General features: G+C 59.6%; 4 protein-coding genes across 5 annotated transcripts; 2 read left to right on the forward strand and 2 right to left on the reverse strand.

Moving 5' to 3' along the window:
* Positions 1-247: 247 nt before the first annotated feature.
* JDV02_007858 (uncharacterized protein) lies at positions 248-1054 on the forward strand (the record flags this gene model as incomplete). The annotated part of the gene is made up of 1 exon (XM_047989393.1): positions 248-1054. The coding sequence occupies one exon, from the start codon at positions 248-250 to the stop codon at positions 1052-1054; it is 807 nt and encodes a 268-aa protein (XP_047845393.1).
* Positions 1055-4594: 3540 nt separating this feature from the next.
* Positions 4595-7707, forward strand: LEU1 (3-isopropylmalate dehydratase). The gene is made up of 4 exons (XM_047989394.1): positions 4595-5027; positions 5116-5147; positions 5219-5293; positions 5381-7707. Exons 1-4 carry the CDS (start codon positions 4928-4930, stop codon positions 7505-7507), a joined length of 2334 nt encoding a protein of 777 aa, XP_047845394.1. The 5' UTR covers positions 4595-4927; the 3' UTR covers positions 7508-7707.
* Positions 7708-7792: 85 nt separating this feature from the next.
* RKM5 (Ribosomal protein lysine methyltransferase) lies at positions 7793-9433 on the reverse strand (the record flags this gene model as incomplete). Of its 2 annotated transcripts, XM_047989395.1 has the most annotated exons (3): positions 9116-9433; positions 8820-8981; positions 7793-8634 (listed from the first exon to the last, which is right to left on the reverse strand). In XM_047989395.1, exons 1-3 carry the CDS (start codon positions 9177-9179, stop codon positions 7793-7795), a joined length of 1068 nt encoding a protein of 355 aa, XP_047845395.1. In that variant the 5' UTR covers positions 9180-9433. The 2 variants fall into 2 exon arrangements, with proteins under 2 accessions (XP_047845395.1, XP_047845396.1); XM_047989396.1 differs by having other exon boundaries at positions 7793-8981.
* Positions 9434-9880: 447 nt separating this feature from the next.
* Positions 9881-10846, reverse strand: ncs1 (Calcium-binding protein NCS-1; the record flags this gene model as incomplete). Its single annotated transcript, XM_047989397.1, has 4 exons — positions 9881-10060; positions 10141-10436; positions 10519-10604; positions 10836-10846. 4 exons carry the CDS (start codon positions 10844-10846, stop codon positions 9881-9883), a joined length of 573 nt encoding a protein of 190 aa, XP_047845397.1.
* Positions 10847-13849: the final 3003 nt, after the last annotated feature.

A 13849-nucleotide genomic window follows, 5' to 3' on the forward strand; every position in this document is an offset into this window, starting at 1 on the left:
GAAACACGTGCTCCCGAGTCGACGGCCAGAGCGTGGTGGAACTCTCAGGGACCAGGGCTTCTGGGCACGAGAAGAGTCAAGGTACCCGACACAGCTGAGGCCCCGCCGGTACGTGACGGATAGTCGTCAAAGCTGCGCCAGTGAGAGCATCGGATCAGACCACATTGTTCGTTGGAACACACCGAGAGATCTGTCCCAGACACATCTCGAAGGGTCCTCGAATAGGAGGGAAGTGCCATCCGCAAATATGGCCAAGCTCGGCCCTCTGGGAGATATTGGGAGGAAATGGAGCTGGGCCCCCAAGGATGACAGTCTGCAGCGACCCGATGATGATGAGCAAGATAGGGCTCACATCCCCATCCGAAGAGACAATCACGCCGGCGATGACACCACGTCTGACTCGGTTGTCTCCTCTACTGCCGGGCGTCGCCTATCCAAGACACGCCGACACATCGAGGCGAGGAAGGAGGTACGGCGCCAGAGAAGAAACCTGAAAGAGAGTGGAGATTATCTCGGAGTGCAGGGTGTCAATCCAGAGACAGGCCAGTTGGATGTTTTGACTCCGACAGAGAGCGACAGGAGCAGCACCAGCCAGGACACATTGCAGAAGCTCAACATCCTGCGCAACACATTCAGGAGTAGCCGTCACTCATACAGGACACCCGTATCCCAGGGCAATAAAGAGGTGGAACAAGGCTCCCTCGGAGGACAGAAGAACAAGCTGCGTGGTCTTGAAGGGAGCCCAAATGAGCTCAAGGATGCCAGTAGAACCGTCAGATGGAGAAGACATACAAAGCAGTGGTCTTCGGCACAGGAACCGGACCTGAGTCCCATTGTTCAGTCTCAAGTGAGCAGCATCGACAGCGCCGGTAAGTCAAGGCTGGGCGTGAGCGTTGCTGATATCGCTCTAACCCTGCTATCCAGACCGGCGGTCCCGGTGCATCGACACTATCCACGGTGCAGATTACAATACTACCAGGCTCATAGACTTGGCATATCCCACGCAAAGTGCACGTTTGGGTACTCAAGAGGGCTTGGGACAGGCAATCAATGATGCTCTGGCTAGGAACTCGAGCTCCGGGGGCACCGTCGTTAAGACCCCCCACGGCCAGAGCCTCACGGAACTGACACCATCCGCATTCGAATTATTCGAAAACGGCATAAAATTCAATGACTCCGAGCTTTCTGATGGTTTAGCAACGAAAGACACTCTGCGCTTTCCGTCTCATCTCCCTAGCGGAAACGGCCCGGAAACCACTGCTAGCGATGAAGCTGTGGTCCCTTCTTCGCGCAGGCTACCTCAGCTCCAGGTAATAACGCCAGGCAAAACAACAAGACTCTTCCAGAGCAATGTCGCACACCCGGTTGAAGGGTCTTTTTTAGACAATCAAGTGCCGCCGCAGACCGATCCCGACGATCTACTTTTGCGAAGTCGAGAACTCGACGGAGCGACGGCCGTGCCGCCTGTGAGTCAGGAAAGTCTGCTCCTGGTTCCCAAACGCAGTTTCACGCTACTTCGGAGAAAATTGAACGTGCATACACAGAGCCAACGCGCCCTCAACAAGTTCAATGGTCCAGAGCCCACGGTTTCACAGCAAGACAAGGACGTCGTACTTCGGGCGGCAACAACGAAACCGTCTCTCCAGAAGCTGATCCACCACTCGTTCGGGAGTTTGAGACTGAAAATGACGGAAAAGAAGCCAAGGCCGCACGAGTCGAAACTCGCTCCAAATCCTTTGTCCAACCTCAGACATATCCAGCAACCAGACAGCATCAAATGCTTGGTATTGAAAAGCCCAGCTGGCACGACAGACAAAGTCCCTCCGCCAACAGAGACGCGTGCGACAGTGACGTCGCCGAAGGACCAAATCCTCACCGGGGAGCAGAAACGGGAGGACAAACAAGGTCTTGGATGTTTGCTCGAAGCACAGAGTCCAGGAAGCCAAGACAGCGATTGGTGCACGATGGCGATGACGAAGATTACAGACAAGAGCCGGGAAATCATGGACGAGTTTGCCTCCACACACACCATCACCACTACTGGGTGCGACCATCAGGCGGTCCCGACAACACGAGACGTCCCTTCGCCGGAGCGACGGCCAACCAGCCACCGCCAACTAAGCCGTTTGATATACAACCTGCCGTCACTGAGTCCAACGGACGAGGAGCTGAAGGACACTGTTCAGAGTCCTTTGCAGAATATCTCGCTGAGCTCGACGAGGCTGAAACCGGAAGAAGCAACAGGTACTATGTCCACAAGGCGAACGACCCCCTCAAGAAGACGAAGGAACGTTGTCGCAGCACAGCTAGCGGCGCAGTCAGGGCGCGAGGCTCAGCAGATCAAGGCGCCGTGCAGCACATCACACAGGTCAATGTGTATACCACAGAACGCCAAGTCGAGCCAAGGGAGCGGTGGCAACTCACAAGTGCCAACCAAGGAAGGGCTTCCGGCCAAACAGGACAGAAACCTGAACCCAAGGCCCGACACACGCACGAGCGAGGACCTGACGCGCCCTGTAGCGGAAGATTCGGCCCCAACCCGGCCTACAGGAGAACGTCGAAACAGAGAATGGACGAACCATGTGAGCTCAATGGAGAGTATGGGCATGCCGGGGGCTTATCCCATTCATCTCGACGCCGAAGACGACATCGGCGATCCTTTCGACAAGACGACGACAGGTGAGCACGCCGCAAGGTCAGCGTGGCGCGAGGAGGAAGGCGAGGTGTGGGCGTCGATCAAGCCGGTGCTAAGCACGACCTATCGTTATTTGAAAGCACTCCTAGCGATGTACTGGGAGATTGTCTGGCCAGTATTCCAGTATCGGTCCGAGTTCTGGGAGAGAAACGAGCGACAAGAGGCAACCGGGATGGATGTTTTGGCGTTGTTGTTGGCGATGCCGACAGCAGTTGTAGGCAGTGTGATGCTCGTGTAGGTCACGAGAGCTGCAGCTGCACTGGCAACGCTGGTTGGTGAAGGTGGGACGAGAGATGGATACAGGGAGCCGCTGAGGTGGTGAAGGGGCATCAAGCACGGCATGCCTGAGTCTGTAACCATGAGAGATTGAGAGCGGCCGGCTTCACAAAGAACAGCTGGCGCCAGAGTACTTCGTACGACTTTGGGATGGTAGGACATGAGGGAAATGTGTCCGTGGGCTGATTCTTACGTGGAGCTGAGTGGTAGTGAAGTCCATTCCGTCTCTGGCAACGCGCCTCTAAGCTGTCCAGGTTGGCTGGCAGTGACGTGGGTGTATTTGGTATGCAGACTGAACAACCAGTGAAGACATAATTATTACAAGGTGGAAGCATGCCTGTCTGTCAACCGTAGGGTTGCGCTGAACTAGATGGGCTGGACGTGGAACGGCTGTATTGGCCAGTCGACGTGCACTATATCGGTTTGGTCTGCATGGTGACCGAGACAGTAATCCTCATCAACAGCCTCAGGGTGGTGACTCCCGACGATCATGATCATGGAGAGGCTCTGGCGTTGGGCAGCGCCCAGATCGGAGGTGTTGATGTACGAGTTTTTCGTACTTGGCCCCGAGGGTAATGTGACGAGGTCATAGAGTACATTGCATGGTGGTGAACCTCGACGACAAGGCACATATAGGAGGGTTCGGGGTGGGTCGGACATTCTCCAGCTCGGCCACTTTGAGAAGGGAGAGAACCGACTTTGGGTGCACATGGCGCAAGCAGGTACGTACCATAGAGCTCTGCGACACGACGCCGTCCGATCTCGTCGCGATGTCACCAAAAAGCATCAATGGTACGTACCGTTTGCTACGATTTATACGAAGGTACCAGCGGGATCGGAGGAGGGCGAAGAATGAAATGAGAAACATGTCGAGCCCTCTCGGGGGGCAGGATGGCGCACCTCACTTTCTCACATGTGTAAAACGCAAGATCTCGTCGTCTTTTTTTCGCGCTGCAGCGCCCGCCCGTCCCGCGCCGGACCAATCCTTGCCGCACGAACCTGAACCTGAACCGCGGCGGGCGCGGTCGAGCCAATCCTGAGCATTGACTTAGCAATCGCCCGCAGTGGGGTGGGCCGAGTGTGGCCGATCATGCCCGCTGGAAGATGAAGCTCGTGGGGGGGGGGGAGGGAATACATGGATGACCGCGTACTTTGTAGGAGTCTGGCGTGAGGCCTGGTACAGTGGGTGCAGGTACTTTTTTGGGCACCTGCCCTGCCCTGCCCGCCGTCGCCCCCGCCGGCAGCCCTGCAAGTACCCCGCGCCAGCCGGTGCCAAAAGGTGTCCACGGGTGGAAGGAGCGCTGGGATTTGCTGCCGGTCCGGAGCCGCCAGGGTTAGCTGGGGGGTGGGCGGGTGCCCCCCTCCGATCATCGGAGCCTCCGAAGCCGGTGGTTGCGCGCGCCCGCGCCTTCGCCGCTCATCAGGTGTGGGAATGGCAGCGTCCGAGGGTGGGACTTTTAAAAAGGGAATCAAGGCCCTCTTCTTTTGTCCCCGGGTCATACGTACGTACGTTGCGATACAGAAAGCCGTGTAGTGCAATACGTGGTGTCTTGTGCTCGTGTTACGGCGTGCTCTCCTCCTTCTCATCCTCCTCCTCCTCATCCTCCTCCTCCTCATCCTCCCCCTCCTCATCCTCCTCCTCCTCCCCCTCCTCTCTCCCGCCAATTTTTTGACTTCTCTGCGGCATCCTTCTAAAAGGTTCCGTCACCGCACCCCACCTCCCTCACCACCGCCGCCACTGCCTGGGCTCGCTTTTCTCAGCCACCGCGCCGTGCTCGGACAAGCTGCCCACTGCCTACATACGTCTCCTCAACGACCCAAAGCCGCTGCCGATATCGATAGCCCGCCCACTGGCCGGATCGGAGCCGCCGTCAAACTACCGCCCTCCCTCTCCCCTCCTCCAGCTTCACTCCTCCATCTACCTACCCTTCCCTTCACTCACACGCAACCGCCACCATGCCGGCCACTGAGAGACCCCCGCAAACCCTCTACGACAAGGTCTTGTCGCACCATGTCGTGGACGAGAAGCTCGACGGCACAATTCTTCTCTACATTGGTATGCCGCTTCAGCAGCCCCGTCCCCTGTTGGCGCATATTACCTACCTTTTTTGGTCCTGGCAGGCACTGACCCTGTTGCGCTGCAGACAGACATTTGGTCCACGAGGTGACATCACCGGTACGCGCGCGCAGCCCCATTCCCGCCCAGTCCCCAATCCTCGTCCCGCGCATTGCTGACCAGTGCGACAGCAAGCATTCGAGGGCCTCAAGAATGCCGGCCGCAAGGTCCGGAGACCGGACTGCACCCTGGCCACCACCGACCACGTGCGTATATACCGCGAAGCATTGCGCTTCCCATCCCCCTCGGTCGCTTCGTGTGTGCGCCACTCTGACACGGGCTTGCTTCTTTAGAATGTGCCCACAACGTCCCGCAAGGCCCTCAAGGATATTGCCTCCTTCATCGACGAAGACGACTCGCGCACTCAGTGCGTCACCCTCGAGGAAAATGTGAAGGATTTTGGCCTCACCTACTTCGGCCTGGGCGACAAGCGCCAGGGCATCGTCCACGTCATCGGCCCTGAGCAAGGCTTCACCTTGCCCGGCACCACGGTCGTCTGCGGTGACAGCCACACCTCAACGCATGGCGCGTTCGGCGCCCTTGCCTTTGGCATTGGCACCAGTGAAGTCGAACACGTCCTTGCCACCCAGTGCCTCATCACCAAGCGCTCCAAGAACATGCGCATCCAGGTTGACGGCGAGCTGGCCCCCGGCGTCAGCTCCAAGGATGTTGTCCTCCACGCCATTGGCAAGATCGGCACTGCCGGCGGCACCGGCGCCGTCATTGAGTTCTGCGGCTCCGTTATCCGCGCTCTCAGCATGGAGGCCCGCATGTCCATCTGCAACATGTCCATCGAGGGCGGGGCCCGTGCCGGCATGGTAGCCCCCGACGAAACCACCTTTGAGTATCTCAAGGGCCGGCCCCTAGCCCCCAAATATGGCTCCGCCGAGTGGGATGCCGCCGTGTCCTTCTGGAAGTCGCTGCAATCCGATGCCGATGCCAAATACGACGTCGACGTCTTTATCGATGCCAAGGACATTATTCCCACCGTCACCTGGGGTACCAGCCCCGAGGATGTGATCCCCATCACTGGCGTCGTTCCCGACCCGGAGACGTTTGCTACCGACGCGAAGAAGGCCTCGGGTCGGCGCATGCTTGAATATATGGGCCTCACCGCCGGCACACCCATGGAGGACATTCCCGTCGACAAGGTCTTCATCGGCTCCTGCACCAACTCGCGCATCGAGGACCTGCGTGCCGCTGCCCATGTTGTCAAGGGCCGCCGGATCGCCGCCAACATTAAGCGCGCCATGGTGGTCCCCGGCTCTGGCTTGGTCAAGACCCAAGCAGAGGAAGAGGGACTGGACCAGATCTTCGTCGATGCCGGCTTCGAATGGCGAGAGGCCGGCTGCAGCATGTGCCTCGGCATGAACCCGGATATCCTGTCACCAAAGGAGCGCTGCGCCAGCACGTCGAACCGAAACTTTGAGGGTCGTCAGGGCGCTCAGGGCCGGACACATCTCATGTCGCCCGTCATGGCCGCGGCGGCGGCCATTGTGGGCAAGCTGGCCGACGTCCGTAAGCTCGCTGACTACGGCGCCAGCCCCCACGTCCAGGCGAGGATCACGCCGTCCGCCACGCCACGCATCGACGAGAGAGTCGAAGAAGATGCCCACGAGAGGGAGATGATCGCCGACCAGCCCGAAGACACGGCACCCCAGACCAACACGCACGCGCCCCACACGGGAGCCTCAGCCGGCCTGCCCAAGTTCCTCACCCTCAAAGGCATCGCCGCGCCCCTCGAGATGGCCAACGTCGACACGGACGCCATCATCCCGAAGCAATTCCTCAAGACCATCAAGCGCACGGGCCTGGGCACGGCGTTGTTCCACGCCCTGCGCTACAACCCCGACGGCTCTGAGAACCCCGAGTTCGTGCTGAACCAGGAGCCGTACCGCGGCTCAAAGATCCTCGTCTGCACGGGGGATAACTTTGGCTGCGGCAGCTCCCGCGAGCACGCCCCCTGGGCTCTGCTGGACTTTGGCATCAAGTGCGTCATTGCGCCCTCGTTTGCCGACATCTTCTTCAACAACACGTTTAAGAACGGCATGTTGCCCATCAGGATCGAGAACAAGGTCGACCTCGAGGCCATTGCCGACGAGGCCCGGGCCGGGCGCGACGTCGAGGTGGACCTGCCGGCGCAGGCCATCAAGAACTCGGCGGGCGACGTCATCTGCCGCTTCGAGGTGGAGGAGTTCCGCAAGCACTGCCTGGTGGACGGCCTCGACGACATCGGCCTGACAATGCAGCTCGAGGACAAGATTACCGCCTTTGAGCGCAAAATGACGGAGCAGACGCCGTGGCTCGATGGGACCGGGTACCTCCGCCGCAATGGCCGGGGTGGCAAGCTGCCGGTCAAGGCGGTGCCGGTGCCCAAGACGAACCGAGGCGAGGAGAAGAAGGAGCCGCTTGAATGGTAGGGGAGCGCGTGTGGTGTTGGGGGGACACGGTGGGGAGGAGATGCCGCAGTTGGGTATTTTGACTGCGGCCGCCTGACGTTGGACTAGCAGGTGACCAAAAAAAGATTTATAGCAAGTCTTGAGATTACTGGTATTGAACAAGCTCTGCCAGATATGAAGCAAATGACGCGCGAGCCGCGCAATTCCATCTTGGAACCTCGAAGACCAACTCCCAGCGCAATGACCAGTAGTGCATGTAGAGAGAGCACGCGTTCGCTTGCTTTTATGGTGTAGGTCCCGATTCTATCAAAGTCTTTGCTCATGGTCCTTCAAGACACCAACATGCACTACAAAGCCATCGCCGGGGCGAAGTCCTTCGGGCAGGACGTCCTCAGGCACGCGCCAGACGTTAAACCTGTCGCTGAAGGCGCGCAGCCACTCGAGGAAGACGTCGTCGTTGCGCAGCTGCTGCGCGACGATGCAGAGGCACGGATCCCCATCCTCATCGCCCGCGTCGTCGTCGTCGTCGTCGTCGTCCGCACGTCGAGGCTGGTGGTGCTGGTCCTGCTGGCCGCTGCCGCCGTGCCCGTCGTTGCGGGAGGAGGATGGTTGGGAGTAGGAGTGTGAGGACGAAGAGGATGAGGTGCGGCGCAGGGCGCAGACGTCGGCGCACGTCTGCACAAAGGGGGCGATGAGGGCGTAGTTGAAGACGCAGTCGCACGCGACCACGGCGTCGAAGCTGTCGCCGTGCGGGCTGGCGAGGTCGGCGGTGACTTGGTCCGTCTCCCAGTCCAGGGGTTGGAAGCGGACGTGGCCGTGCTGCTGCTGTTGATCCGTGGCGGCGGCGGCGACACCACCGCGTATCCTTTTTGACGACGGGATCTTGTGAGAAGAGGAGGGGTGAGATGCGGGCGGAGGGTTGGCGGCGAGGTTCTTGGTGACCAGCCGCTGCACGTAGGGCTGGTCGGTGAGCAGGTAGGACGAGACGAGCGGGCGGAGGGCCAGGGCGCAGAGCGGGGAGATGCCGCACCCGAGCTCGACGACGGAGGGGCGCGGGCGTCGCAGGAGCGAGAGGATGTGGTTCCGCGTGCCCTCCGTGTTCGGGGTGGCGAGCCACGAGGCGAAGAGGGGAGTTACCCGCCAGAGGACTAGAGTCATTCACATAAACCCGCCGTCGAGGTCAGTTTTTGACACGCGGATTTGGGGGACGCTGAAACTAGGTATAGGAGGAGTGAACGCCGGATATCATCAGGTCGAGCGAAGGGGAGGGGGCTGAAGGAGGAGGAAGGAAGGGGAAGAGAGGGGCAAGAGAAAGAAAAGGCGTCCAACACACCCGCTCCGGTGGTGCCGCCGGCGCGCGACGAGGCCAGGACCGAGGGCGACTGGTGGATGGTGTACTCGCGGCCGCGGACGGGCACCTCGAGGGACGCGGCGCGGGGGTCGACGAAGCCGAGGTCCTGCGAGGGCATGGGGCGCGCGTAGAGCAGAAACGTCTCTGTATATGTGTTGCCATGGTCGCGCAGACCAAGGGGGTTAGTTAGACGGGGGCATTTTTTAAGATTGTTTGCTTTCTTGTTTGTGGGGGGGGGGCGGAGGGAAAGGGGAGGGCAAGTAACTAGTCGTGCGCACCCTCATCGGGATCCGTGACGGGGTCGCCAAACGCGGCGGTCAGCCGGGCGGCGAGGCTCCTCATCTTCCGGAGCTTCGTCGGCGGCGGTAACGACGGCGGCGGGCGAGGACGGAGGAGGAGGAGGAGGAGGAGGAGGAGGAGGAGGCGCAACGGGGAGGCGGCCGGAGGAGGTTGTCTCTCTCCGTCATGAGCAGAGAAGCATGATTGATTTGCCTTGAGCAAGGTAGGGGAGTGGGATGTGATGTGCAGTACAAGCTTTTGTTGAGCGCAAGCGTGCTGCGACGAGGCACGGTTGGGAGGGAGGGAGTTTATTGATGACAAGGGGGGGAAACGTTGGAAAAGTCGCGGCGCGGTGTAATGAGTTCGTTCGGCGTCGGACGTGAGCGAGCGACAGGCACCGCGGACCCACTCCGGACCTGGGCATCGGTAACGTTGTCTAACTAGTAGCAGCACTTGTTTGACCTTCCTTGGCTGTGCACACACACATTCACGACACAGCCGTGCGGATGTACACGACGCTCTCGTATATGATACGAAATGGCTCAACCATACACGTGGACCGCACCCGGCGTGCGTCGTTGCATTGCGGGATTCCAAAGGGGAGGCGTGGGCAGAAGCTTTCTCTTTTTCTCTTCCATACTCGCAAGCTCCATGATACGGCCAAAGGACACGAACAACACAAAGACGACGACGCAAACAATCGCCCCCCTGGGAAACCCATCCACAACAGCAGCCCCGCGACGGACGGGTCATGCCGTTCCTTCTCACACGAGCCCATCGTAGAGGGACAGCGCCGAGACAATCGTCTCGTCGCGCTTGCTGCCCTCCTTGAACTCCTCCATGTCGAGGGACCCGTTCTCGTCCTTGTCCATCATGCGGAAAATCTTCTTGACACGCTTCTCCGGGGTATCTTCGTCCTCGGGCAGCTTGACCATGGACCCGACCTGCGCGAAAAAGAAAAAAACAGTGTGAGAAGAGACTGCTCCTGGTGCTTGATCGGTTCTTCTTCCTGGGGCCCACGTACCATCTTGTAGATTGCCTCGACAATCTGGAGCATCTCGTCGTAGCTTATCTTGCCGTCGCCGTCAATGTCGTACAGCTGAAACGCCCAGTCCAGCTTGTCCTCCATCTTGCCCCGGCTAGTAACGCTCAGCGCGCAGATGAACTCCTTGAAGTCAATGGTCCCGGATTTATCGCTGTCAAAGACGTTGAAGACGTAGTCGGCAAACGAGCTTGGATCCCCAAAGGGGAAGAACTGCCGGTAGATCTTCTGGAACTCTTCCTTGCTCAGCATGCCCGACGGGCAATCCTTGAGGAAACCTGCGGCAGGGCATCATGATTAGCCACCAAGAGCAAGACAAGTCGTATGGAGAGCATAGCCCTGTGTTGCCCGTTGTCGTACCCTTGTACCATTGTTGCAGCTCCTTCTTGTCAAAGTGAGTCGACTTTTGAAGCTCGGCGAGCTGCTCTTGGGAGAGCTTTGACTGTCTGCGGGCGCATACCACCAGAGCAGGTTAGCAACGCTACTTGCGACAGGCACGACGATAATGTATGGACAAGTGCGGCGGCGAGCTCTTCAACGACGAGGCTCAGGTGAGCCTCCCTCTCTGTGTCGCATTCGACTCGCCGCGGACAGTGTGGCAAGGCAGGGGCGTGTGCGGGCCGGGCCAGTTCTGTGAGGGCCCGTCGGCGGGTGCGAGAGGCAAATGTCAGACTCACGATTTACCCATGACGACGGTTCACCTTGGCGCGAGGTGGTTATCGTCGTCGTCGTCGCTAGCCTGCAATGATGGGCGCTTATCGAGGGGGCTCGGGAAGCGTCGGCCGCCGGAGGGAACCAGGAACCTGGCGCGCCGCCAAGACGTCTACCGGAGGGGACGATGTACGCCGAGTCGACCGCGTTGAGCCAGTCTATGCGCCTTTTCTGGAACCCAAATCTGGAGACGCACACGGCGCAGGAAAGCTGTCGTAGTCGGGTCAGGGGTCCGTCCGTCCGTCGGCGTCGTCGTCGTCGTCGGCTGTTCAGGCGGGCGAGGGGAGGAGGTAGGCGCCGTGGAGCGTCGTGGCGCTTGCGCAGAATACTCGGCGACAGCGGGGCGGGGCCCAAGCCGGCGGCAAAGTACAGGCGACGGCTGTAGTAGAGGAAACGATACGGGCGTGAGCGAGGCGAAGAAGCCGACGAGTCGCGATGTACGAAGTACCAAGTGCTCGTGTGTGCGTCGAGCTGGGAGGGAGTAAGGCGAGCGACACGCAGCGGAGGCGACAATGGGCGGGCTCTCGACCAGTGACGAAGCTAGCGAGGTAGCAGCAGCAGAGCGCGCGAGAGAGAGCGAGGGCGAGAAAGGCGGCGGCGGCGGCGGCGTGTGGTGGTCCCTTTGACAATTCGGGGGTGGGCGAGCGGGCGCCGGGATGGTGGGCAGGCGGCGGGTGGTGGACGGTGGACGGTGACGAGGGGGAGCGGAGCCGCAGAGGGGTTATGGTGCGGGAGGCATACTGTACTGCAGAGTTAGGAGGTACCTCTCTAGGATCGCTCCCAGTCCTACTTAGGTACTTCAGTACCTCTAGAGCTTGCATGAGGTACCTAAGGTACCCAAGGTGTTTGTGCCACCTCAGATTGAGGGGTCGGCCCTGGGAGGGGAGAGAGGAGGGGTGGCGCCGTTCGTTTCGAACCCCCCCCCCCGTCTGGCAGAAGCGCCAAGGTACCTGAGGCACCTAGGGAGGTACCTTGCGAGAGGCTCCTGCCTGACTTGTACCTCCCATCCGAAGCCGCCTGACTGGAAGCGCTGCCCTGTAACTACCTATCCCGTACCCAAGGTACCAGTATCGATCGTTAGTACCTAGTAGTACTCTAGACTGTACTTCGCACCCTGGGCGGGTTGCTTGCGCGTGAATGGTCACCACCGCCCCTGTGCGGCCTCTTTTGTCTCTGGGTACAGCCTGTATGCGGCCGGCCGGCGGGCAGCGAGATGCAGTTCTTGTCCAACAGGACTGACACGTCGGGCTTGCGAAACCCGCCCAGTGGTGGCGGCAGCTTCTCCGTGGCATTTTCCGTGGACAGATGTGAAGAGTAACGCTGCACGCATCCCCTGCCGCAGCCAAGCCATGCTGTTATCAAGCATATCCCCCTCTATACTCAAGGTACAGCAAATATTACCTTGGGTGTCTAGCCGAAATTGCCAGTGGTATCGATGGTAGTTACCGACTCAAGCAAGATGGCCATGCCATGCATTGATGCACCATCGAGGGACAGAGGCGGCTCTGCCTGTGGAAGCCGCTGCAAGGCCGGCCGTTCCGTCTGTCGTCGGGGCGGTTGTTTGTGGTCGTGGTGGCGCCTAACGACGTCTACAAGCCTTGTTGCGCCAGACGTGTAAGAAGTACTACTACTACAGGTCTCTCTCTACCTTAGGTACCTTACCTACCTAGTAGGTATGTACGTCCTAGTAGCGCCCTGGCCTGTCCTGCTCGTCCAGTCGTTTGGAATCTCGCCGTGCACCACAAAGCTGCGTCAGTCCGATGCGCTGTGCTGGCGCACGACATGACGACCTGGGATGAGGCAGCCAATCCTGGTCGCCACACGACCATTTCTGCATGTTTCGCGCCCCCGACCAAGTGCTGCGTGCACACGTACAAAGTACAAAGGCAAGTAACTTGGCTGTACCGTACCACTGGTCGTCGCGACGGGCCGCATCCCATGCGCCGCCGCCGCGTCACCCATGCCCATCTTCGCACCGCAAGGTGTGGTTGCATGTACTGTGTGTGGCTCGCTGGCCCCAGCCCGCGATGCAATGACGATTCGCCAGAGCTCAGGTCCATACTATTACACACTGTAGTACCTTGGGTGGTAACAGGTATGCATTGCCTTACCTTGTACTATACACTCCAACGCGCAGAGGCAGAGTGCCCAACCCACGCATAGGCAAAGGTTACTGTGAGGTTAGTGGATTAGTACCTTGTCCATGGACTGGGGCACTACTAACTAACCTAGCAATGTAGTCGAAGGTACTTCGTACATCCGCACCTTAAAAGGAGGTGCCTTCTGCAGCACTTCCTCTTTGGAGCAGCGGAGTGGAGGGGAACCCTGAGGCCCCTCCCTAGTCTGGGCCGTTCCTTCCCCTGTGACCTCTAACGCCTGCCAGGCACGTCCGCCCCATGTCGACGGCCACGCCACACACACCACGCACATCATGCACCGTATTTCCACCCATGCCACCATCGTCACCTTCTGGACACACGCCCGTCGAAGAAGAAGAAGAAGAAGAAGAAGAAAGAAGAACAGCTCCTATCTTGCCTCGACCGCGCCGGCCTTTTCACACCAACATCGGTCTCTCGCCCCTTCACGTGCCTGCATCCTCGCATGCCAGCTGGCCACCCCTTGTTCGGACGGTCCTCGACGTCGTCGCCGCTGCTCGTGGACGCACCTCTTCCTTTCGAGCGGACACCACGGGCCGCACGCGGGCATAGAAAGCATCCAAAAAAGACATCGATCGTGTCAACCCTTTTTGCACAGCCCCCTTTGCCCCCCCTGTCCTGCATGGGCCCCCACCAGCTAGTACCCCGACTTGGGGAGGTCGATGAGAAGCTTGTTTTTCTTGCGCCGCCAGGGCCGCTCAACGGTCAGCAAGCCACGCCCTGAATGCCTTCTAGAAGAACGTCGAAGCCTGCTCCAGATTGTCAAGTAAGTTACTAAATTGCCGTCTGTGCGATTTCATTTGCAGTCCCGAGCCTCCTCGCGA

This window comes from Purpureocillium takamizusanense, chromosome 7, assembly GCF_022605165.1.
Source record: "Purpureocillium takamizusanense chromosome 7, complete sequence".
In the NCBI taxonomy this organism is placed as follows: Eukaryota; Fungi; Ascomycota; class Sordariomycetes; order Hypocreales; family Ophiocordycipitaceae; genus Purpureocillium; species Purpureocillium takamizusanense.

Excerpts from the sequence above, each read along its gene's own strand:
- LEU1 (XM_047989394.1), top strand. The coding sequence starts at position 4,928 with ATGCCGGCCACTGAGAGACCCCCGCAAACCCTCTACGACAAGGTCTTG. Across the intron at positions 5,148-5,218 it reads TCCACGAGGTGACATCACCG|CAAGCATTCGAGGGCCTCAA; the intron begins GTACGCGCGCGC and ends CCAGTGCGACAG. Across the intron at positions 5,294-5,380 it reads CCCTGGCCACCACCGACCAC|AATGTGCCCACAACGTCCCG; the intron begins GTGCGTATATAC and ends TTGCTTCTTTAG.